The sequence below is a fragment of the Episyrphus balteatus genome, chromosome X (assembly GCF_945859705.1).
Source record: "Episyrphus balteatus chromosome X, idEpiBalt1.1, whole genome shotgun sequence".
NCBI classification, from domain to species: Eukaryota; Metazoa; Arthropoda; class Insecta; order Diptera; family Syrphidae; genus Episyrphus; species Episyrphus balteatus.
Window position 1 is genome coordinate 7,426,707 of NC_079138.1, and position 24,066 is coordinate 7,450,772.

At 30.5% G+C, this 24,066-nt stretch overlaps 2 protein-coding genes across 3 annotated transcripts in view; both read left to right on the forward strand.

Annotated features, from left to right (window-relative positions):
- Positions 1-4,257: 4,257 nt before the first annotated feature.
- On the forward strand, positions 4,258-9,889 carry LOC129920691 (zinc transporter ZIP9). The gene is made up of 4 exons (XM_056002186.1): positions 4,258-4,759; positions 4,819-5,095; positions 5,166-5,267; positions 9,045-9,889. The coding sequence occupies exons 1-4, from the start codon at positions 4,664-4,666 to the stop codon at positions 9,572-9,574; spliced, it is 1,005 nt and encodes a 334-aa protein (XP_055858161.1). The 5' UTR covers positions 4,258-4,663; the 3' UTR covers positions 9,575-9,889.
- Positions 9,890-15,398: 5,509 nt separating this feature from the next.
- The window catches only part of LOC129920692 (calsyntenin-1), a 38,607-nt gene continuing 29,939 nt past the window's right edge, over positions 15,399-24,066 (forward strand). Inside the window, exons 1-2 of one of the 2 annotated variants that reach the window (XM_056002187.1) lie at positions 15,399-15,512; positions 17,151-17,485. In XM_056002187.1, coding sequence (XP_055858162.1) covers positions 17,368-17,485 — 118 coding nt within the window. In that variant the 5' untranslated portion in view covers positions 15,399-15,512; positions 17,151-17,367. The remainder of the gene's footprint in view (positions 15,513-17,150; positions 17,486-24,066) is intronic. The other variant, XM_056002188.1, reaches the window with a different exon arrangement.

Below are 24,066 nucleotides of genomic sequence, written 5' to 3' on the forward strand. Positions count from 1 at the left end.
GTGAATTGCCTGTGGAGGAAGGTCTTGAAGAAAATAGTTTGTATTGAACCTTATGCAAGTTAAATTGTTACTTGGGTATGCACCTAGTCCCGTTTGGATCGGTGAAAGTTTTTTCGCCAAGTTGGCACTCATATACAGTTTTTAGCCACTAAAAGACTGGAAAAAAACTAGAAATCCATGAAAATCATTTCGTAAAAATATCTATGATGAAAATATATCTGTGGCCACAAGCCTTAAACGCCTAAGTCGAGATAGGAAAACGATTAATTAACGATTTTATATTGCCTCCCTAGGGTAAACCTGCGCTCGCATAATTTATTTGATACGAACAAATATTAGGGCAAAAAAACCTAAGTCGAGTTAAGAAAAATTTCAGCTGATAGTGCAGCAAATTAATAAATGGCAAGCATTTTAGTGAGACGATCTCTAAAAAATCCTATCTCGACTTAGGCGGTTAAGGCTTGTGGCCACAGATATTAGTGTTAATACAAAGCAGATACTATAATTCCCCGATAAGTTTAATTATTCAAACCTCATCACAACTTTTCTATATTGATGATGACCCGCCTCCCACATTTCTATGTCAAAGCAAGCCTTTCAAACCTCAGAGGATAGCCTCTGTTTTCGAAAAAAAAAGAAATAAAAAAAAAGAAAAAAAAAATAAAGAAAAGAAAAAGAAAAAAAATATATATACTACAATTGAAATACAATTTAAGATTCACTATTATTGTTAATTAAAAGTACAAAAAAAAAATAAGACAATCAATAATAATAAATAAATGTATAAATACCTAATATTTTTTAAACAAACAATTTGAGACTGTAACGGCCATATTATTCACTATTTTAAAAAATACATCTGGATGTAAAATCGTCAAATGTCAAAAATAAATCTAAATCCAAAATAGTTATCCCGATTTTAACTATGAAAATAGTTAAAAATTACTATTTTTTCTCTGTGTGATAGTGAATATTATGGATTTGGATTTATTTTTAACATTTCAATTTCTTTACATCCAGATATATTTTTTAAACTAGTGAATAATATGGCCGTAATTGTGATATAAAGAAAAGTACAAATAGTACTGTAGTACTAAAAAACATATATCTAGTAAACAATGTATACTGGCAGCACTTTTGCTAAATGGAAGGAGTACCCTTCAAGCAAGAAAATGGAGCTCAGAAAAGACACTCCGACCCCAAAACGTGAAAAACGAGGTTGCACTCACACACTTGCAACTTTTTGTGTATGAACACAAAGCCGAAAGAGAAATAGTGGTGAAAATACCAATACATATAAAATCGGCTCCACGGTGATTATAATTTCCATACTAATTTGAGCCGCCGTGGGACATGTTTCGTAGTTGAGGTCGGACTCAGTTGGAGCGGATTCGGAACAAGGTCGGACTCGTTTGCTTGAAGGGCGTACAAAATTGTCATCGTGCCTTGAGTACTCCAGTCAAAGCGTCATTTGACCTTGCGCAGTGACGCACTGTCAGTTTTTATTTCATGGATCGATAGGGGTATATTTAAAAGGCTTAAACCCAATTTCTCACCACCTGATCATTCTTTTTAGCGGAGTTATTCACAAAAATGCATTTTTTGGGATATTTTACTTCTAAGCTAATATCTTTGCTCCAGATTGTCGTAGACCAAAAAATAAACATACATTCTCTTCCTTATAATATTTTCTATCGTTGTATGTAATTTCATTGTATTTGAGTGAGTAAATACAAAATGGCAGCCATTTAAAGTCAAGTTCTTGCTGTTAAAAAACACATTTTTGTCATTATTTCGAAAAAAGCTTATATCATGATTGACATTTTTCTAATTTATTTTGTAGCCCTATTCATGTCCTGCATTTTACAGAAAAAATCAGCTCTTTATCACCAAAGATGGCCGAGCAATTGATAAATGAACGCATGCAAAACCGGTGCGAAAACACCCAAAAATATCGTTTTTTGGGAATAACTCGGCTTCAGAGTGTCTTACGACAAAAAATAAAGCTATTAATTGTTCGTTACAACATTTTCTATCGATTTGGTGCACATTACTTTTGTTGAAACAAATAAAAAATAAGTTATATTAAGTCAAAGACGTTTTTTTGTTTAGCAAACTTTTGCCTTATTATTTTATAAACAGTGCAAGTATTTGCTAACAAAATAAAATACTTTTGTAGCCCTTTAAATTATCTACAATTTAAAAAAAAAATAGCTCTCTACGACCCACACGAGCCGAGTTATTATAATTTTAAGAAAGCATCATTCCGTAAGAAAATTTAAAAAAATTTCCCTTGTTTATAAGTCGAATAATAGTTCTCAGTGAGAGGGGTTGTTTTCATTGTTTCTTGTTATAAGAAGATTTGTCTCATGTTTTTCGTTGGGCATTTGGAACTTTTTTAAAAAATTAATTTCTCGGCTCGTGTGGGTCGTAGAGAGCTACAACAGTATTTTATTTTGTTAGCAAATACTTGCACTGTTTATAAAATAATAAGGCAAAAGTTTGCTAAACAAAAAAACGCCTTTGACTTAATATAACTTATTTTTTATTTGTTTCAACAAAAGTAATGTGCACCAAATCGATAGAAAATGTTGTAACGAACAATTAATAGCTTTATTTTTTGTCGTAAGACACTCTGAAGCCGAGTTATTCCCAAAAAACGATATTTTTGGGTGTTTTCGCACCGGTTTTGCATGCGTTCATTTATCAATTGCTCGGCCATCTTTGGTGATAAAGAGCTGATTTTTTCTGTAAAATGCAGGACATGAATAGGGCTACAAAATAAATTAGAAAAATGTCAATCATGATATAAGCTTTTTTTGAAATAATGACAAAAATGTGTTTTTTAACAGCAAGAATTTGACTTTAAATGGCTGCCATTTTGTATTTACTCACTCAAATACAATGAAATTACATACAACGATAGAAAATATTATAAGGAAGAGAATGTATGTTTATTTTTTGGTCTACGACAATCTGGAGCAAAGATATTAGCTTAGAAGTAAAATATCCCAAAAAATGCATTTTTGTGAATAACTCCGCTAAAAAGAATGATCAGGTGGTGAGAAATTGGGTTTAAGCCTTTTAAATATACCCCTATCGATCCATGAAATAAAAACTGACAGTGCCTCTCTGCGCAAGGTGAGGCCCTTTTTTCCGACGCTTTGACTGGAGTAGAGCAACACGAAATACAAAATAATTTATCTTTGTTTTGATAACTAGTTTATTACATGTTAAAGGCATAACTACAGCGGCCACTTTTTGCAAAAAGTCAAAAAGTGAAAATTTTCAAAATCATTTTGTGACAGTTTTTCTGTCCACAAAATTAATAATAATGATGCAAAAAGCTTATTTTTTTGTTTAAAAAACAATTTTTTTGGTTTTTCCCAAAACAAATAGCGCTAGAAAGAAATAAAAAAATTTTACTTTTTTTAAATTTTTTGGTCATTGGCGATTGGAGCACATACTATTAACGCCGTAGTTTCAACTTTTGAACTAATTTTAACAGGACGGATGTTTAAATTTTGTATTTCTAAAAATGGCGTCCATGTCAAAAGTCCTAACAAAAAAAAAAGTAAAATGTCGGATGCTATTTCCATCCGTCCTGTTAATTTTAGTTTTTGTTTTGACCACCGGTAGCCCATTTCGACTTTACCAATCGCCAATTGGGCTTTTTAGCAATCTGTCTTTGTCTTTTTCCTTTCTATCATAACTGTTTATTAAAGAAGTACAAGAAAAAACCAACCAATCAAATCAAATCAATTCTGAGGAAAACAAACGAATACATGCATAATACATACGCCATTTTTCATCAGAATTGAAATGTCAAAAGTTTTTTTTTCTGTTTTGTTTTTTTTTCTTCGACACTGACGTTTAGCTTAAAAGCCCAATTGTAATTATGGCTTAATACACATATTTAAAATGTAAATAATTAATAACCTTAGATCAGACCAATTCTAAGTCGGTCGACATAAAATACCTATACTTAAGCGAATGTAAAACACCAATGTATATTGTATAACTTCTTGAAGTCTCAATAAAGTTAATTTATTCATGTGCTCAGAACACGTTCAGTTCAGAGAATGTTCAGAGCGTGCTCAGAATGTTCAGACTCTGTTCAGAGCTTTCTTCTGAACTAAACAAGAAAACCCCTTATGTTAACTGTTTGAACGTGGCCAATGGAACAGGGCTAATCTGAAACCCGCTTTATAAAAGAACGCACTTCTGCTGTCAAAAAAAAAAAAAAAAAAAACAACCTTCGTTAGCATAATCGTCATGTAAAAAAAAAAAACAAATGAAGAAATAAACCAACCTGACACGTCTTATTTTGTCTAGGTTTTTTTTATGTTTAATTCTATTCCTGTTTTGCTCAATGCTGTAGCTGGTTGGTCAAGTCAAGTCAACTCAACCAACCAACAAAAATCAAAAGAACCCACCAAATCCGATTAACTAATTTCCATTCCTTACTAAATTTCATTGATATACTCGAATTGAAAACAAAAATAAACAAAATTTCCAACATCAGTCAGTATGAAAAATCATTGTTGTTCTTGTTAGTTTCTTAAAAAACTAGACGTCGACATTCGTAAAAGTTAGACAAAAAAAAAAACATTCCCACGCAGACAGTCTAACCAAAACAGAATTAATTAATCAATTGCTTACCATGGAGGAGACATTCATTCTTATTCTTCTGGTCATGGTTATGTTAGTTGGCTCATACTTGGCCGGAAGTATTCCACTTGTTATGAAGTTATCCGAGGTAAGCGCAGCTTTTCGGGGTGCAAGGAATCATATTAATATGAAATTTTATCTTGTAAGGAAAAACTGAAGATTGTAACAGTTTTGGGTGCTGGGCTCCTAGTTGGGACTGCCCTAACTGTTATTATACCAGAGGGCATAAGATCATTGTATTCGTCTGATATTATAGTTCCTGAAAAATTGAATCTTGCAAGTAATCAGATAATTGCCAGCTCAGAAGACACAAAAAATCCATCTGTTGTTATTGAACCTGCTGTGCCAGCAGCGGCTTATCAATATCGTCATCGTCATGAAGAAGTTGACCATTCAAGTACAATAGGATTGTCATTAGTTCTTGGTTTGTTCGCTCTGATCTTGTTTTATTGTAAAATTTAATCAACAAGTTTGCGTTTTATTATTATTTGCAGGTTTTGTCTTCATGATGCTTATTGATCAAATATCACAAAGAAAAAGTGCCGCAAACGATCAAAATATTACAGCTACTTTAGGATTAGTTGTACATGCTGCCGGTAAGTTTTTGTTGTTGTTGTCTTGTAAGGAACTTAAAAAGGTTTTCATTCTTAGTCTAGTCATATTTACATTTGGAAATGCAAATGAACCGAGAAAGCTAAATTTTTGATAAGACGTAGGGGTTGCTTAGAAAATCTTAACTTGAAGATTTCGAGCGTTATACTCGACTTTAAAAAAGGTATACATTTGTTTTTTTGTGTGAATAAATCGGCTATCCGACAAGATACAAAAATTTAAAATGATACACCGTTATCGAGATATCATACAAATACCTTGCCTGGAACTTTTACATCCCATACATTGTTTTAGTTATTGCAATTTTCTTGAAAACGGCTCTAACGATTTCTATAAAATTTGATTTTCTAGAAATTTTTTAGTTTTTGTCAAATATTCGTATAGTTAAAATATGGACTTGCCGTTTAAAGCCTGGTACGCAGCTCGCGCTAAATTTTAGCCGAGATAAAATTCCCATACAAGTAATCGATAATTTGTATGGGATCCATTGTAGCTCAGATAAAATTTTTCGATAATTTGTATGGGAGCTAAAATTTAGCGCCAGCTGCGTACCAGGCTTAAGCGAAGCGAATTTCAATTTTGAATAATATATAATCCTTTAAAATGATAGATATTTGCCTTTCAATTTTGAATAATATCGGTCCAGTCTTTAAGGCGATATAGGAAAATAACGAAAATTAAAGTTTTCGATAAAAACGGCAAGTCATATTTCCGCAATCCGATTTTTTTTTTTTGAGAAAAACTAAAAACGCAGTTTTGTTAAAATACCTCAGAACCATTACGTACACCAAATTTGATCGAAATTGTAAGATCCGTTTTCGAGAAAATTGCAATAACAAAAAATAATTGTATAGGAAGTACAATTTCTAGGCAAGATTTTAAAAATATGAAAAAAAAAACGAATTTAGGAAATTACAAAAAAATTATCTGTTCCAAATTTCAAGCAAATTCATCCACCCGTTTAGGCACTAATAGAAAAAAGATTTTACATATCATAAAAATAATTTCATGTAATAAATTTTCGAATATTTTGATCGATATCTCGATAACGATACATGATAAGCAAATAATGTCGATTCATGTGTTATGTTATTAAAATTTTCGTATCTTTTCGGAGCTGAGTTATTTAAAAAAAAGCAATATTAACTTTTTTTTTCAAAATGGCAGAAAACGCTCATAGTCACTTCGATTCAGTTTAAAATTGTAGGTATCTTAGAGAATATATGATATTGAGTGCTTGTTTCTATCTCTAATACAGTGTAAAGGTATAAAATGCATTGACCCGGGCCACAAACAAACAAATAGGATATTTCCATTATAACGGATGTGACATAGTTACTTAATTTTTTGTTACTGGTTTGTGTACTAATCACTTAATAAAGTATTTAATAGCTTCACCACCTAATATATTTAGTTGTTAATATATGTTTAAAATAACATTTTGCTAAACTGTCTTTCGACGTCACAAACTCTTAAGATTAGATGTAACGGGTGTGACGTTAGAAAATCGATTCAATCTGCTTCGGTAACTAAGAAGCCATATTGTACATCTTTGGAGATCATAAATATGAATATGAAAAAAGATTTAATTACGTTGCCATATCGAGCCCTTCCCGCGACATGGCGTTTACGATGTGTTTTTTTTTACAGAAAAATCTTTATTTTCTTTTGTTTTTAAACTAATTTAGACAATTTTGATGTCGATATATTTTGAGTAAATTATTTTAATTTTGGACAAAAATGCAATGCCACCGTTTTACTAAAAAAAAATCCTCATTTTGTAAAAAAAAAATGTAATTTAAGGTATATAAATAGTATGAAATTATTAGAGTAAAAAGTATTAGTATTTAAAAACCATTATTAAATGTCTTATATTTTCATTTTAATTTTGTTGCTATTGGTGGTCAACTTGCATAAATTTCTTTTGTAGCAGCCATCAAATGAGAATTAAATGGAAAATAGCGAAAAATTAGTGCCCTCCTATAAAAGTTTTACGTTTGCAATTGCTCAAACTCTCCGCATTCTATATTCTCTAAGGTTATCTTTAGGAGTATAACAGGTCCGTTTTTATTAAGGTGCACTCCCACAGCATCCGCCAAAAAAAAAAAAAAATGGTTAGAATAACCCTTCGGAAAATTCGAGCCAAAATGTGTAGTCCTGGCGATGACCAGTTCTTGAGAAAGTGAATTAATTGAAAATTTGTTTAAACAAAATTTGCTCAGACACAGTTACAAACAGTAAAAAAAAAAGAGATCGCTGGGGATACGAAAAACCCCGCTTCAATGGGGAATCGATATTGATTGTCTTGTCTACTGTCTACCCCGAATTCCACCGTTAAAGTTACCGTCATCGTTAAAATTCTCTCAATAATTTTAAAAAAAAATTTTAGCCCGTCATAAAAATGTTGTTTTTCTTCTGATATATTTTTCGATTGGTTTCAGTCGTGTATTCACATTTATGGAATCTCCAATTTAACCTATTAAACTGTTTTGGAATTTTCAAATGTGTTTTAGCATTTGAACTAGAAAATTCTCTTTGATATTATGAGGTGTCATTTTTGGTTGATCCAGATTCCAAAGCGTCGTCGGGAAGTATTTAGAGAAGTCAGATAGACCATAGATTGTGGGTTTAAGGTGATGAAATATAAGGCTTTTAGTTTAACTAAAAAAATATGTACTGGATAGTATTAATGATTCAAAAGATGTTCAAATATTAGTCGCAGAAATTGTTTGCATTAGGCTATTGACTATGTCTTATAGAAAAGAACTAAGACGATCACGGGCTTTTATTGCAAGAATCGTTCAATGGGTTATAAAATAAAAACGCGGAGTGGAAATTGATGATAGGGGTGCAAAAGCCGCTTTTTTGGCTATTTCAATGTATCTCACAAACAAATATCGTCGCTTTCAAGGCAAAGTGACATAAGTCGAAATTTGTCATTTTTGAGTTTAGAGCACACAACTGTTTTTCTGTATAATCAGCGCTTTTCTACTTCTTCTAGTTCCCAAGTTATGAAAAAGTGCCTCCGTTAATTTTTACAAGAAGAAACAAGAAGAAAACGGCACAACTAAGAAAATGTCACATTAAAAAAGAGCATTCCGGTAAGATTTTTTCATCATTTCGGCTTTTTTGTCGTATTATACTGTTCGTAAGTGCAGTTCTATAACTGAGTTAAAAAGATGAATTTAAATAAGTTTTTGTTTATGTTTTTCGTATATGCTAGAAAAATCGTATTTTTGTGTACCTTTTTCTTAAAATTGGCTTAAAATAATATAATATTTTTATATTCTTAGTTTTGTCTTTTAATAACGGCACTTTTTCCATAGAGTAAAAAAAAAAACAATTTCGAAAATAGTTCTTTTTTTCGAAAAACGGCATAACTCCAAACAATTTTTTTTTAATATTGCATTTTCTATAAAACTGAGTATACCATCTCATAGCAAAAAAAAATGCAATTTTTCAGTGTATATAACTTTTGAGTTTTGTTTTTTATTGACAACGAATTTTTTTAATGATTCAAAAAACTTAAAATGTCTCTCCTGAAAATTAGCAAATTCCGACTTATGCCCTTTTGCCTTGAAAGCGATGATATATACTGTAATTAATTTTTTTTATGTTTTTTTTTTTTTAAATTGAACAAAAAAAATTCAATACCAACAGTCAAACAAACAGAAAAACAAAAATAAGAAAAATAATATACCCAAAGTACGAGTTACTTTTATTAATTTTATATATATATTTTTTATTGTTTTTCATTCAAGCTGATGGTGTTGCGCTAGGTGCTGCTGCCACAACCAGTCATCAAGATGTTGAAATGATTGTTTTCTTTGCCATTATGCTACACAAAGCTCCAGCTGCCTTTGGTTTAGTAAGTTTTTTATTACATGAAAAAATTGAACGTCAGCAAATACGAAAGCATCTGGCGATTTTTTCACTATCGGCTCCGTTACTTACAATTCTTACATATTTTGGAATTGGTCAAGAACAAAAAGAAACACTAAATTCAGTTAATGCAACCGGCATTGCAATGTTATTTTCAGCTGGAACATTTTTATTTGTTGCCACAGTGCATGTATTACCAGAACTGACGCAAGGCGGCCATAGTCATGGTGGAGGAGGTAGTGGAGGTTTTGATAATAATCCAGGAGTTGTATACACATCATTGGAAGATGCTTCAAGTACGAGTAGTTCGGTTACAAAACGACCTAAAGGACTTAAAAATAGTGAATTGATTATAATGATTTTTGGTGCTCTATTGCCAGTGGTTATAACATTTGAACATCATCACTGATATTAATTTTTTAGTTTATGATATGACGAAATAAAAATGTCGCAAGGCTACAATCTTAATTAGTTAGCAAAATAATACATAATCGGATGTGCGGTTGATTGATTTGTACAAACAAAAACAAAAAAAATTATATACATACATTATAATATAGTTATTGATATATTTTTTTTTTTAATTGATTAATATCATTATATATTTATGGATATTGTGTATTATTTGCATTATGCTTGAATATGTTGTGATTGTTTATTAAAATAGAAGTACAGTTTAACATTAATTATAATTTATTATAATTATTGTTATTAAGAACCGAAACTTGGGCATTTTTTAACCATCAATTATGTATGTTAGAAATTGGAAAGATATCAATGTTGGAGAGATTAGAGTGTGCGCACAATAAAGAGGTTTTGGCTCCCCCTTATATGTATTAACACAGAATGAGCGTTAGAAAATGCACATTGCTTTTGAAACTCTGATCGTTAAAATGAGAAATATTAATTGAAATGAAATGTTAATTGATGGACATTCCTTTAAGTACAAGTATTAAGCCAAAACTATAATTGGAGGAAGCAGTCGGAAGATAATGTCAAATTCACGTTTTTGTTTTTATTTTCTTTCTATGAAAGAATAAGGTCCGAATTACTGCATTTTCTAACGGTAACATTTCAAAAACGGGAGCTGATTAATTTTAATTTTTTTGACTTCGGATTCGAGTTCAGCACACCGAAAACCTTTAGAAAAGTATATTTTTGTTTCGGCAACAAAACCCTTGTAAACCAGTGTAATTTTTAAATCTCTGTTTTGTATAACTTTTTAGGCTTTCACGGTTTCTTACAGACATAATTTAAATAATTTCGGATAAGCCGCGTTTTTTGCAAAAAACGCGGCTAATCCGAAATTATTTAAATTATGTCTCTGTTTTGTATTCTGTACAAATAGCTAAATTGGGATATTCCCACATGTGTGAATTATACTCAAGCCTTGGACGAATACGTTTTATAAATTGTAAATAGATCAGAAAGGGTGAAAAATTCTTATATCATCGAAAGAAACCTAAATGTTTTGCAGAGATTTTTACGATATGGAATATGTTCTCATGGCACGGAAGGTGATTTTTAATAGACATACATAGAATCGAAATCTGTTCAGTTTCCTCGATAGAAGTAGGTTCCCTTTATGGATAGTGACAAAGGGGGAGAGTTTCCTTTTGACTATAGTTTTAGAAGCATTTAATTCTACGCGGTTTCTTATATACCCCAATGGACAATGCATTCGAGATCGGAATTTAGTGAGCTAATCATATTTTGCCGTTGAAGTTCCACATCTAAAGTACATGTGTGAATCCTCAAACAAATATGAAAAGCTGTGGATGAAATGTTTTGTAAAGCTTGAATTGAACGGTTTGAAATTTAATTTCTAATCCAACGAAGAAGAGAATCATACACCCTTATTTCTCATACAACTTTATTTCTCTCTTCCTCTTATGTGCGTCTCGCGCTTTGCGTCTTCGTGTAGGAGCGCACTTAGTTTTACTTTTGGTATATTTTTCATTACGTTTCGGATCGGGGGTTTCAGCCTAATTGACACACACCCTTAGTTTGATAATTGTAAAATAAAAATATCCCATCAACGCAGAAAAAATTGGGAATTTTTTGCTATATGGCACAGGATTTTTTTTGTAATTGATGAAGAACACTGGCTGAAAATTTTTTTTATTCAATTTTCATTTTGGAAAAAGTGAAGAATTAACGAAAAAAATATATCTGGCGGAATATAATACAATAGAAAATATATTCATAATGGTTGTTCTTGTTAATAACAAAAGAGTTTGAAAAAAACTTTTCGCATTTTTCACTTTTCAAACAAAATTTTAAAATGTCAAACTTCAAATTCATAAGTGTGTCTGCAAATCGGTGTAAATCTGACTAAAAATGTGGAGTAAATCCGGGGTACTCCGTAGTACTAAAATTACTCCGGAGTATTTTTTTTTTACACTTTTGTGGCGTCAAAGAACACAAAACCTTCAAAAGTGCAAAAATAAGTACTCTCATTGGAGTGAAAGAAAACGACATTATTCTTAGGACGTGCTAGATAAATTTTGAATTTAGGAGTGGTCACACTGGAAAGGTATTCTGTAGCGGTATGGATATTGGATATATCCAATTATAATTGTATGAAAAAAATTCCAAACCTGTACATCAACGTTCAGATGCGAAATTTTTTTATACAATCACTCGTACCGACCGGCAATAAATATTTTTGTTCCCTGGAAATAATTTTTTGAGGCCACCTAGACTTTAGTTAAGAATTTTTACAAGTTCTTTTTAAATGTCATCTAATAACTTTGTTGATATGACATTTGACCATATCAAAACGCTTCTAAAAATTTATTTATCTTAAGTTCAGGTGGTCTACGTTGAACACAGGAAATACATATTGTCGCTGTTTTAGAAAACCGGCATAACTCAAAAATCCTGGTTTTGAAGTTATTAATGCCAATATACTGGAAACAATACATTCCATTGTATATTAATTCATATATGTACAAAGTGCATTATTAATTTTTGTAAACTCAGTATAAATTAAAATAATTTGCATGCTATTACACAGCTGATTCTTTTTCTTCAATTTATGAAAATAATATGAAAAATTGACAAACTTGGAAATTTAATACTATGTTTCCACCTACGCTAAATCCGAGATTTAGCTAAGTAGATTTAGAATAAATCTCGAGATTTATTTTAAATCTACTTCGCTAAATCTCAGATTTGGGTTCAGCTACCCTAAATCTAAGATTTTCACCTACTTTCAATCCGAGATTTAGAATAAAACTCGAGATTTATGCTAAATCTACTTATTTAAATCTCGCATTTAGGGTAGGTGGAAACTTAGTATAAAACAGCTTTTCTGAAGAATTAAGATTTTTGAGTTAAGGTATAACTACAACGGGCACTTTTTGCAAAAAGTCAAAAAGTGAAAATTTTCAAACTCATTTTGTGGCCACAAAATTAGAAATAATGATGCAAAAAGCTTATTTTTCGGTTTAAAAAACAATTTTTTTAGTTTTTTCCAAAAACAAATAGCGCTAGAAAGAAATAAAAAAAATTTACTTTTGTATTCTCACTTTTTAGGTCATTGTAGTTATGGCTTTATATGTTTTTCAAAAAAGCGCCGACATTTTTGTTTTCATTTGCAAAACCCTCAGTTTTGGGACAACAAATATGTATATTAGGGCGTTCGTTAATTAGGTGTTTTTTCGAAAATCAAGTTCCTAAGTGGAAAAACTGTTTCTAAATAATAAAAATCCCCTAATTTTTTCAGATTTTTATTTTGACGCTAGATGGCGCCCCAAGAGGTTTAAAGTTTTTTCTTAATTAAAAAATTTAAATGTTGGCTTATACGGCCATTTTTTTAATTATGGCCTTAAGGTAAATTTTTTTGATGAGGATCTTGTCTATGTTAAACACCGTTTTCAAAAAGGTATAAACCATTTTTCTAAGACAAAGGGTTTAGTTAGTTTTTTATTATTTAGAAACAGTTTTTCCACTTAGGAACTTGATTCAAAAATAACGAACGCCCTAATGTATATATAATAGGGTATGTCACTATTGTATTGGACAAAAGTACTCTTTAATTTTCAAATGTAATAGTGGTCAAAAGTTGTATAAGGGTCTGAGATTTAATAATATGTAAAAAAAATTATAATATCGCTCGTCTTTGGCTCACTAAAATCGGTTGAAGTTGTTAAGAAAAAAAAACGATTTTATCTGAAAAAATGATTTTTTTTAATTCACTTATTATTCCCGCAGCTTCTTTACTAAAGCCAGAACTATAATTGGCGGATGGAGTCGGATGCTACTGTCAATTGTTGTTGTTTTCCATAAGTTTTCATCCGTCGAGTGCGTTTGCGAGTGCACTCGTCGGATGAAAAGTTATGGAAAACAACAACAATTGACAGTAGCTTCCGTTCCGACTCCATCCGCCAATTATAGTTCTGGCTTAAGTGTTCAATTCCAACAAATATAAGCCCTGTTCCATTGCTATCTCCTCGAGTAGAAGATCATGTGTTAATTCTAGTACTAGATCTACTCATGAGTAAACTACCACCTCCAATGGAACGGGGCTAAAAGCTTAAAAGTTTTTTCTTGGAATTATCTTTCACGTGAAAGCCTTACAAATATATAATATATTTTTTTTGTATCCAAACGACGCAATTTATAAAAAAAAAACATATATTTTAAAAACCTCTAAAAATCAAAATTTCTTCGATTTTTTCCTATATTTTGAGCGAGCCAAAGATATTAATTAAAATGAAAATTGTAAACGCAGGATTTAATTTTGATAAGCAATGCAACTTTTAAAAGCTATTACATTTGAAAATTCCATACTTTTGCATTTTGGCTCACCCTAATTATATAAGGTCTGTTTGGGTCTTAGAGGATATAATATATGGAGTGCTTGTGCTGTTAGTTCCGTGAGCTTTTATAGAGGGCTCTAGTTTCTTTAAGTTTTTCGATGAGTGCATGCCTCCATTATATTTTCATTTGATGGCTGTCATCAACAAGCGTGTTTATTTACAGCTGCGGAACCGGACTCGCACTGAAAAACGAAGGCAGCGACCCCTATCCATGCATATGGCGTTAAAATGTATTAGGTATAGGAACAAGCACTCCATATTACATCCTCTAAGGTTTGGGTACTGTCTAAAACAGAAATATTTCAATTTTTCTCAAAAACAATGTACAAAAATACACAGTTCCAGAGTACAAACAGGAATTGAATCGTTTATTTCAGAAACAGCATAAGTCCATTTTTCCCAAAAATTTGTTTTTGGAGATTTCTCATTTATGTATAATTATTCATCAAAAAACGCCTCGGGGCTTAGCGAGAAAAATTGGCAGCACTGCATACTAAATGTTCCGAAATCAGCTGACACAAAAAAATATAAAGTTATCATATTTTTCGCTTTTGGGTTTTCTTGTGTGTTTTTGAAAAAAAAGTTTAACTAACTATTAAATAAATATTTAAAATAATAATTGTCATTCAAAACATCCGTTTTGATGTTTTTAAACAAATTCTTAACAATTTACGAACAAGTTAATTTGGTAGCACAGATTTAAATCTGTTGAAAAGGTTAAGCCCAGAGAAATCTCCGGGCTAAACAACCAAGCAGAAGGGGCTAAAGGGTTGTTGCATTTAACATGTAAATTGCTTAGCCCCGACTGCGTTTTTTTTTTGTCCAGTTAAGACCGGTGGTAATAAAAAACACTCTTAATGTTGCAAAAGTAGAAATATTTCTGTTTTAGGCAGTACCCAAACCGACCTATAAATTTCAAACACATTCTCAAATGTCAAACGGAACTTTGTGGTTCAAATGTCAAAAGTCAAAGGATACTTAAAAATTCCATAACAATTCCAGTCCTCGAGCAGGAATATGAAATAAATGGCAAATGTCTATCAAGATTACAAATGTTACATGTAATTTGTCACTCATGTAAATGTAGAGTTATTTTGTATATATAAACATAAATATAATGTGGTGGATATGGATAACTCTCTTATTTATCGTAGGTATTCGTATAACGTTTTCTCTCTCGTCTCGAACAAAATGTACTGCGCGGGTGCAAGCAAAATGTATCTGCCTCTGCTCTGCCTTCTACTTGCTGCTGCTGCCCAAGAAAAACAACAACATACTTTTAGATTCGGTTCGGATAAATACAAAATACAAATACACAGCAGGTATTCTATTTTGTTCTCTCTACTTTTTATAGTGGATTGATTATTTTTTTCTTTTCTCGTCATCTTGTTTTTCTTATTATAAGATACGAACGAATATCCATAGTAGAGAGCTATCGGCTAGAATTGTATTGTCTTCGTCTCACATTCTCAACAGTTTGCGCAATGAATTCGGATAAGTTGCGGTATAAACGAATACGATGTTAAGCATTTTTTTCAATTTTTTTTTTCTTCAATATTTTATTCCATGATCAAAAGACAAAAAATATAACAATTTTTTGTTTAAACAATCAATAAGATTAAACAAAACGACAGTTTTTGAAAAAAAGCGATTCGAAACAAAATTCGTGTGGTTTTTAACACTGTTTTTTTGTGTGTGGTTTTTCCAGGACAAAATTTTTCAACCAACTCCTGTCGCTTGGTTGACTAAATATATTTTTTTTCTTTTAACTGTGATGAAGTTGGAATGTGTGATACAATTTCTGTGAGAATTCTAATATAGGAATTTATTTCGTTTCGATTTTTTGTTGAAGAAAAAAAAGAAAAACGACGTGATGCCCTAATTGTCAAGTTTTTTCTTCATATTATTTGTTTATTTATTTTTAACATTTGAAAAGGACAACTCACGGGAGAGAGAAAAATTAAGTTCAAAAACTTGTTTTTTTTTTGTTGTTTGTTTTCACTTGAAATATTTTTTTTTTTTTTTCAATTCTTCAAGCATTGTAATTATTAATCATTCATTAGAAAATTCAACATAAACCAATGTCAATTTTTGAATCCTCCTGCTTAATGACGGACAAACAAATATCATAATGTAGATACATTGTACCATAAGTGTACACACAATTTATACACCTATAAACGTGTTTCTTCGATTTTTCTTCAAAGTGATTCTTTTTTTTCGATTTCCATTTACTATTTGACACCTTTTCTTACGACAGCATCAGCAGAATTATATAGATACATTTATGTATGTAGTAAGGTATCACAAAGCAAAGGTAAAGGAATGAAAATTTATCTCTTTTTCGCATGCTCATCCTCGAGCCCATAAAATGATTGAATAGAGAGACAGGGGTTTTCTAAGTTAAGAAAAACACATTTTTGAGGGTACCTAACTTGTTTTTGATTTTTGTATTACCTACTCATTTTTTTTTTATTTGTTTGGTTAATACCTAATCAAATTTTAATACTTGTCATGTTTTATACTATAGAGGATAGTCAATCAACAGCAGGAGGATTGTTGTTTTTGGAGCAAAGGCAAACATCAGTTTTCAAAAATTAAAAAAAAAAAAAAAAAACTAGGTACAAGTTGGATTTTCAAAAATTTCTCTCGATATTGTCTCCTCCAATCAGCTTTCAGCTAATGACGGTATATAGAGTGGTAGAGGCGTAGAGAAATAAAGATTATTGTCTTTTTTGTTGTTTTTATTTGTGCTTTGGGTTTTATTTGATATGCGCGAAACGAAACGAAACAAAAAAAAAAAAAAAAAAAAACAAAAATAAAAGAAAAGAAAGAAAGTATACCAATACCAACGATTTTATACAACCACTCTTTCTGGCTATGGCACTGGCACCACATAACAAATGGAAATATCCTTCAAGGAGTCCTTGTCCTGGTTGGCGGTTGTTTGGCAATCAGTCTTAACTCAGTCGTTTTCCAAATAAAATATTTATATACACATACCCCTACTTAATACTACATATTTCAAAACTTCAAAGCAATCCTCAAAATTGTTTGTGTTTTATTTATTATTTTTTGTATTTTTTCTTGTTTTCTGTGAAAAGTTAAAGTGAAGAGCAAATATTTTTATTATTTTATTTTTTTTTTTTATATTTTCAGTTTTATACAATAAATAAAAAAAATATAATTTTAAATGATATAAAAAAATATATCTATATAAAAAAAGTGAACGAATGATCAAAATCAGAGGAAATACATAATAAAAAAAAAACTAGTAATACACCGAACACAAAAAAACCAATCAATCATCAATTAAATAAAAAAAAAAAAATCTTCAACACATAAACAATAACTTTTTTTGTTGAAAACAGCGAAAATGTTGAAAGTTTTACAAATTTGTCAGTTGTTTGCAATTTTGAATTTGTTTTTTAATTATGGATTAACGTCTGGAAAATTCGCCAATGAGAATGACGACGATTATTTATCACAAAAAGGTGAGTATTCTTTTATACTTATTTTTTTTTTCTTTTGCTACACTGTCATTATGTGCTCCAATACCTGTATGTTCCTTGAAAGGAATTTGTTTCCTTTTTTTTTTGTCTCTCTTCAAGTTGATGTGCATTAAAATTTAGGGTATGTTATCTATAAGAATTAACACACCAAGTGTTTGCAATATCTCTTTGGTTTCGTTTTGGGGGAATTTTATACCTATGTGTTGCTCTGTTATTCAGAAGCAGGAGTGCAGAACATGGAGCAGGACAAAGCGGGTTTGAAATACAGGGTGATTCAGGAGTAATGTTCCAAAAAGCATGAAGGTTGGGTCGAGACAAGAAAAAATTCGTATGGGATGGGGGGTCTTTCCCCCCTCGTTTAGCGGAGAGGGGCAATTTAAAAAAAAATATTGGCTTAATTTGGAAAAAAATATTAAAAATCAACGGTTATACCTACAATAACGTGCTATACCTTTTTGTAAAGCCAAAAACCTCGTCTTTTACAAAAATTATAAGTTAAGCCATTTTAAAAGGTACCATAGTTTTTGAAAAATTAATTTTCAAAATCAAAATTTGGAAAAAAAATTTTAAACTCGTTTTTTTTCAAAATTTTATGTAATTAAGTACCTACTAATTTAGTTTTTAAAATTCGATGCTCTTATTTGTTTTTAAACAAGAACAGAAAACTGCATCCAAAAACATCTTGTCATTTTCGAGAAATAAACAAAAAACCAAATAAAAACTACTTGTTTCTAAGAAACCTCTTAATTTTTTTTTCGTGACTGAGCCCGTTGATAAATTCATTTATGAAACATTAGCCATTCGTCTATTATTTTTTAAACATTCAGACTTAAATGAGGATGCAACAAAGTGACACAGTATTGGATTAACCCTAAATTGATCAACTTTTTCTATTCATAACACCTGAAAACTTACCTGAGAATATTTTTTACTATGTCTCGGGCGCCCATCGCCCAAGCTGTAAGGGCCTTAAGTCAATAAAACCGCGATTTGTTAATAAAAAAATGAACAACAAATAATAATAGATTGCAAAGATAAATCAATGACAAAGAAGGCAAATACGAAGGAAGATAATTCAAACGATATCTAGGGAAAAAAAAATTCTCTGGAAACCTTAAAAATCAATGAATATGATTAAAAATGTCCTTTTTTTATTATAAACCACTTGCGAAAATATTATTTAATTGTTTTTTATTAAAATAAAATTATTTTACTGCCTGAATCACCCTGTATAATACACAATTTTATTTCACATAAACATGATTGTTTTTTTTTTTTAATTTTATTGTATTGGAAAAAGTGACTACTACAGTTGAGGTCTATTACTATAATAGAAATATAATAGATTAATAGCAGAACGAAAGGTGTTCACAACGTTTACAAAAGTAGCCAATAATATCAGATTGATGAACCCGTGAGCGATCCTTATTTTAATGAAAACACAGATCTAATACCTTAAAGATTTAAAAAAAATGTTAAACTTTAATGCCATCTGCACTAGTGATAAATCTATAGCCATCGCCAATCGGGAAGAAATGTGTCACACTTATTGCGATTTCCAAGCTATCTACTCTATGGAGTTTGGTTTTAATAACAAAAGTCTTCCAAATTCAAAATCTTCATTTTAAGATAAATGCATTTTAAAGTTAGAAAAATTCCTCCGAATCCAGTTTTATACACACAAATATAGTAAAAAATATTAATTTTTAAGTTTGTTTATATGTTTTTAGTGAGATATGTTGTTTTGACCAAATTTTTTTCGGTTCAAGAAAAAGATTATTTCGAGTTGTGTCCAATATTGGAATAAGTTTCAAACTAAGACCTATTTTTTAGAAAGTAAAATTATTTCACTTTTATTAACAAAATAAAATGAGTAAAAACTTAAAAAAAATATATATTAGAATTCAGTATTAAATAACCGAAACGAATAAAGAACTTTTAGATTTTTGGACTGAGCTATGCTGTTTTGACCAATCCCTTATTTAAAAATTTAAACATTTTAGATTGGTCAAAACGGCACAATTTGAGTTATGCCATTATGATCAAACATTATTTTAGAAAAAAAAGGAGTTAAGTGTGGTTTTGCGGGTGGCAATGGTGCAGTAGATGTAGTGCTTGACCGCTAACCTGGAGGTGTGGGTTCGAGCTCTACCTCAGGCAGCATTCTTTTCTTTATCCCCCAGCCTGGAAGCCACCCGTGGGATTATATGAGATAATAATCATCTTATTCTCAATTCACTGTACCTACAAAAAATTCTTTCCTATCTTTCTATTCCTTCTAACTAGTGCCATGCAGTATGCATTTAAAAAGACCTTAGGTCTTACAGGCATGTAGTTAAAATTATTATTATTATTATTATTTGATTTAACGAAAAAAAGCGAAGAAATACGGAGAACAAACATATCAGCTAAAACTTAGCGCGAATTGCGTACAGATCTCGTTAAATTTTATTTTTCATATTTTTGTCTACGTTTCGCTTGATTAATTTTTCGTCTGTTTATTTGTGAAAGATAAAAATGCTCACAGTTGGAAACGAATGTGTGATTTTCTAACCAAATCTGCTCACAACTTGGCTGAAATTTGAAATAAATTTTAGCTCGGCTAATTTTTTGATATACCGATAATACCGGTTTTTTTTTGAAAACCGGTATTATAATTGAAATAAAATTGGAAAAAAAATCCTTGAATAAGTATGCCCATAAATTAGGTTTTTCAAAACACCAAATTTCAATACGGGTGTCTATTAACGTTAATTTTCCATTTGGTTTGGCGATTTCAATATAAAATATTTTCAGATTTTTTTTTAACTGAATTCAGAAAAACCATTTGTTTTATAGATTCGCTAAAATTATTAACCATGCTACTTCTTCTTTTTTTTGATAGTGCTTTTCGGTACGTTATATTACTCTCCTTTTGTCAAAGCTGTAAGAAGGACAGTTCACTGCACATAGGCACGTTTGCCAATTTGATCAAATTTTCTGTGACTCACCATAGATTTTTTTTTTCAAGAAAAGTGTCATCGAAATGTTTAAACGTCAATATTTCCCCCAAAATTAGAATTACAATTTACTTACTGGGCCATATTCTAAAAGATGAGCAATAGCTTGTAATCACCTGTGAGATCCATCGAGCAGAACCGAAGTCGGAATCACTTACATATGCAAAAAAAAACGCAGGAATTGAAATCGATCTCAAAGCTTACTGTGTAGGTTTGATGTGAAGGCGTATTTGATTTTATGTGAAGCTAGTTATAGGAGATAAATTGTTCTTTGAATGAAAAATGAATATGTTATTATTTTCGGTCAGATAACTGTTAGTATACATTAAAATTTTGCTTAGAAAATCTATCATTTATCAACAAAACAATATTATCTTCGACGGTAAGGCCTAAGGCTTCTAGTTTAGAGTAAAGTTTAGTTCAAAGTAAATATCTTCAGCGACACAAAATTTATTTCTTCATTTTTTTGACGTGAAATCTTACCACGTTTAAGCAAGTAAATATTAATTCAATTTAACTATAAATTGGATTTAAGAAAAAAAAAAATAAAATTGGCAACGAAAAAATGTAGGTAATAAAAACAGATGGATAATACATTTTTTTTTTTTTAATTTATTCTTTTTTGCTAAACAGTAAACTTTCAATGTAATAAAAAGTTGGTATTATCCTTTTTATCAAAAAAATCAATGCCGACTTCTATTGACCGAAACTTGGATTTATTTATCACAATACAAAAAGAATTATCAAATTTGGTTCACCCAGTCCAAAGTTATAAGGTAACAAACATAAAAAAAAAAATACAAGCGAATTGATAACCTCCTCCTTTTTGGAAGTCGGTTGAAAACAGCGAAAAAGAATTATACCGCTACTTATTCAAGAAAATAATAATTGCAAGCAAATCAATAATAAAATATTTACCAGTGACAACATTTTTGTATTTTGTTTTTCAATTAATTTCATATTTAAGATATAATAAGATATTCACAACTGCGTTACCAAAACGAGTAAATTGGTACAACAGCTGCTTTAGAATTATTTTTAAGTTATTAAATTCAACAAATTTCATATAAATAAATTGGATTTTAGCTTTCAGCTTATTGTGGAGTGTTACTAGGTATATAAATATCATTCATTTATTACAATTGAACAGATTTATTACATGATTATACCAATTCACTTAACTTAATCAAAATATGGAGGAAATGCGTCAAAATTTATTGAAACCTTCGCCAAAACCTATTGATTATATATACAGTGGCGACAAAATAAATAGCACATTTACCCTAAAATTTCTAAAATGAAAGTTTTTCTCACTTTTTTAACTTAAAAGAGCTGTTTTATTAATGAGGAAGTAAGAACACAGATATATTTGATTTATTAAAAAAGAAATTAAGTACATTGAATTCTTTAAACAAAAAATAACAACAAAATCATTAATACAGCTCAAGTTTTTTAGGACAAAATAAATAGCCCCACGCGGGGAATTTCCGTATGGGGCATTTGGAAATGCCTCTTATGCCCCATAGGGGACATTTCCAAATGCTCCATACGGAAATCCCCCGCGTGGGGCAGTTGAAATGTGACCCGCAGTATAAAATATAGACTGTTAAGGATGGTGGGGCTAGTATTCTTGTTTGGTGATGTTTTTCTTGGCATGGTGTGGTGCCATTTCATCGGATAGAGGGTATTATGGACCACTTTAAATACAAAGAAATCCTAAGGGACACTATTCTACCTTTTACTGAGAAGGAAATGCCTTTAAAGTGGACATTTCTACAGGATAAAGATCCAAAACATAAGACTAAGTCTGTGAAACAATTGCTATCCGTCCAAAAAATCGGTGTTATGGAATTTCCAAGCCAGTCCCCAGATCTGAATCCTATTGAGGACTTGTAGAGTGACGTGGGAAAAGCGATTAATAGGTCGAATACCTGAAATTTGGACAAACTTTGGCAGGAATTTCGACGAGCTTGGTACTCAGTACCTTTTGAACGATTTCGGAGTCTTTTTACGTCTATTAACCGCTGGTTTTATTCTGTGATAAATAATAAGGGTTACCCTACCAAATACTAGTTATTTTCTTTTAACTGTGTTAAAATTTTTGTTAATTTGTTTTTGTTTTTAGGAAGTGTGCTATTTATTTTGTCCTAAAAAACTTGAGCTGTATTAATGATTTTGTTGTTATTTTTTGTTTAAAGAATTCAATGTACTTAATTTCTTTTTTAATAAATCAAATATATCTGTGTTCTTACTTCCTCATTAATTAAACAGCTCTTTTAAGATAAAAAAGTGCGAAAAACTTTCATTTTAGAAATTTTAGGGTACATGTGCTATTTATTTTGTCGCCACTGTAGATACATACACTTTTATGTCTAATGAAAATTGTATATGGTTATAATGATAAATAGAATATCACATAAATAACACTGTCATTTGGTACTATCTGCGATGTGTTCTTTTCGTTTTTTGTCGAATTTTGGTTTTATAAGGTTTGGCGTCAAATTCTACCTTAACTATAAGAGAGGAAGTTTCATAACATTTCAACATTTCCGGACCAGCTAATTATTGATTTATTGTACGTATTGAAACATTCTAGATTTAATAATTTTAAGGTATTTAAGTTGTATTATGTTACGTGGAATCGTCTTTTATTTTGTTTTCCAGTCTAATAGTTACAACCTTCTGAAAGTACAAAATATTTGTAGGCAAAGTAATACTCTGGTACTAAGATTACCATTGCGTTACCTTTTTTCACCAGTTTTTTATATCATTTTTAAACTGTATTGGAGTTTCTGATTACTTAAAAATGTCCTAACTTCATACATCCCGATTAAACATCATAAGTTGAAGCTTCTAACTGCAAGATGAATTACGTTTTTGCTATTTTTCATCCGTTTTTAGAAAATTCAAAGTCTTTAAGCTAATTTTTGGTAACACAATGAAATAAACTATTATGAATATTTAATTAAAATTAATTTTTCTCTGATTTAACTTCATAGGAGACTTGCGTTGTTACTGTTACTGTTGTTATAAATAAAACCGAAGTTTTCAGTTAAGTAACGTACTTCATTAGTTTTTCGATCGCTTAAATATAGAATGCATAAATATAGAAATATCTTTCAAAACAACGCTGCAAATGGTATTTTATAATAGATAAAAGAATAACCATTCTATGTCAAATAAAAAAAAAATGAAAATATATTGATAAAAAAGATCGATTTTTTTTGCATATGAAAACGAGAAGAAAGTTTTTATTGTGAGATCGATGTCATTACTCTGAGATTGAGCTCACAACCTGAGTTCTAACTCGCTCAGAAATTTTTTCTTGGCATGCCACCTTTAGAAAGTTCTCAAAAAAGTGAATAGACTTCGATCTCATCTTTTCACATACGAACCATTATTCCCATTAAGGGTATTCACGTAACGAGATAATTTTCTACTTTGCAGAAAAATAGAAAATTCCGCAAAAAGTTTAAATGAACACCCCAGCGGAAAATAATTGCGTAAGCAAGGGAAACAAACAGCTGTTTGTTAAACGTCAAATTGAACTTGTTTAATTAAAAA